This window comes from Suillus discolor, assembly GCF_016758755.1.
Source record: "Suillus discolor strain FC423 chromosome Unknown F5147scaffold_575, whole genome shotgun sequence".
Lineage (NCBI taxonomy): Eukaryota > Fungi > Basidiomycota > Agaricomycetes > Boletales > Suillaceae > Suillus > Suillus discolor.
Genome location: NW_024541822.1, coordinates 1 through 1449, shown reverse-complemented (window position 1 = coordinate 1449; position 1449 = coordinate 1). Strand labels below are relative to the sequence as shown.

The following is a 1449-nucleotide window of genomic DNA, read 5'->3' as shown; positions in this document are numbered from 1 at the left end:
CTGCGCGTTTTCCTGGTATTCGACTAATATATTGGCAACATAACGACAGCAATGATAACAAGCAGTCAGTCGAAGCAAATCATCAACTTTCTACACTTGTGCACGTAGCATCGTTCGTTTTTGGCAACTTATCGCCCGAGTAATGACTCCTGTCGTGCCATTGGCAACGACCGGTTCGATAGGTGTAGGCCCGCTTTCTGTGGTCATTGGAGTGTCGACTTCCATCGGCAAATGTCCGCTCAACACGGAGCGAACCATCGTGGTGTGTGCACTAGGACCAGCCATGGGTCAAGCCCGCAGCACCCGAACTCAAGATGCCCACACCGATACCAAACCTCCTTCCACCAGCAATGTCCGCATCGCTTGAGCAATATCTGGCAGTTTGATGAACATTCCAGCACCTTCCAAATACCCTCCAAATCCATACCTGTCATATGAATACCGGGAGGCTTTCCCAAATGTCGCAGATGTTCGAGTACAATATTTTGACACGTTCCAGGTACTCTGGTGCATTCATATCCCCTGTATTTGACGTAGTCCGGTCCAAAATACTCGTAGTATTCATCCACGGGTATTTCTAGATCATGTCAGTACGAGGTGAGAGAACTGCACTGAAAAAAGGCCAACCCAGTAGTACGGAGGCTTGTTGAAGGACTTCACAAATTGACACGGTTGGCATGCCCTGAATGTAAGTTCAAACAAGTCAAGGGTGACACTTTTGGTCATACCTTGCATAGATAGGTTTAGGCAGCCGAGTTTGCCGACAATGACTCCGTTCCAAATTGAAGAACAATAGCCGACGGGTCATACGATTCCATGACCTCACGAATCACCTGTATTGAAAACTTGTAGACGTTAGCTGGAAAAGAAAACATCACTCACAGGTTCGAACACTGATTTATAGTTTTCATCCGAGAATCCATCGCGCAATGGGAAGTTGGGAAAGTAATATCCTCCTTCACCTATTCCTATGTCCTGATAGGTGTCAACAATATTCCATCAACAAGACAAGATGACGCTGACCCGCAATTCGCCAGTTCCTGGAAAATACTCGCCATATTTGTGGAAACTGGCCATCATGACCCGATCTGTGAATGCTTCTTCTGCCCCGTCGCCATGATGAACATCAATATCAATGTAAAGGACTCTGGTATGATACCTGGTGGGTTCCGATCATCAGGACCATGACATGATTAGACTCTGCAATTGAAAAGCCCCTTACCAGAACAACTCAAGAATGCTCAACAATGATGTCTGCGGCATGTAATTAGCGTGAAGATGACTGTTGCAGAAAGAGTTTGTAGAGTTGGTTTCGTCCTGTTCAGGGCAAATAAACCGTGTCACAACCTTTGGCTTGATAGACAACCATAACTCACGGGTTGCCCAGGACCATAGTGGGAACCCCCGATGAGTCCGAGTCGAAGAACTAACACTGACAGGGAGGTAAGC

The 1449-nt window shown here is 46.8% G+C and overlaps 1 protein-coding gene across 1 annotated transcript; it reads right to left on the bottom strand.

Moving 5' to 3' along the window:
• Positions 1-743: 743 nt before the first annotated feature.
• Positions 744-1263, bottom strand: F5147DRAFT_784447 (uncharacterized protein; the record flags this gene model as incomplete). The annotated part of the gene is made up of 4 exons (XM_041442857.1): positions 744-833; positions 883-975; positions 1024-1159; positions 1223-1263. 4 exons carry the CDS (start codon positions 1261-1263, stop codon positions 744-746), a joined length of 360 nt encoding a protein of 119 aa, XP_041284118.1.
• Positions 1264-1449: the final 186 nt, after the last annotated feature.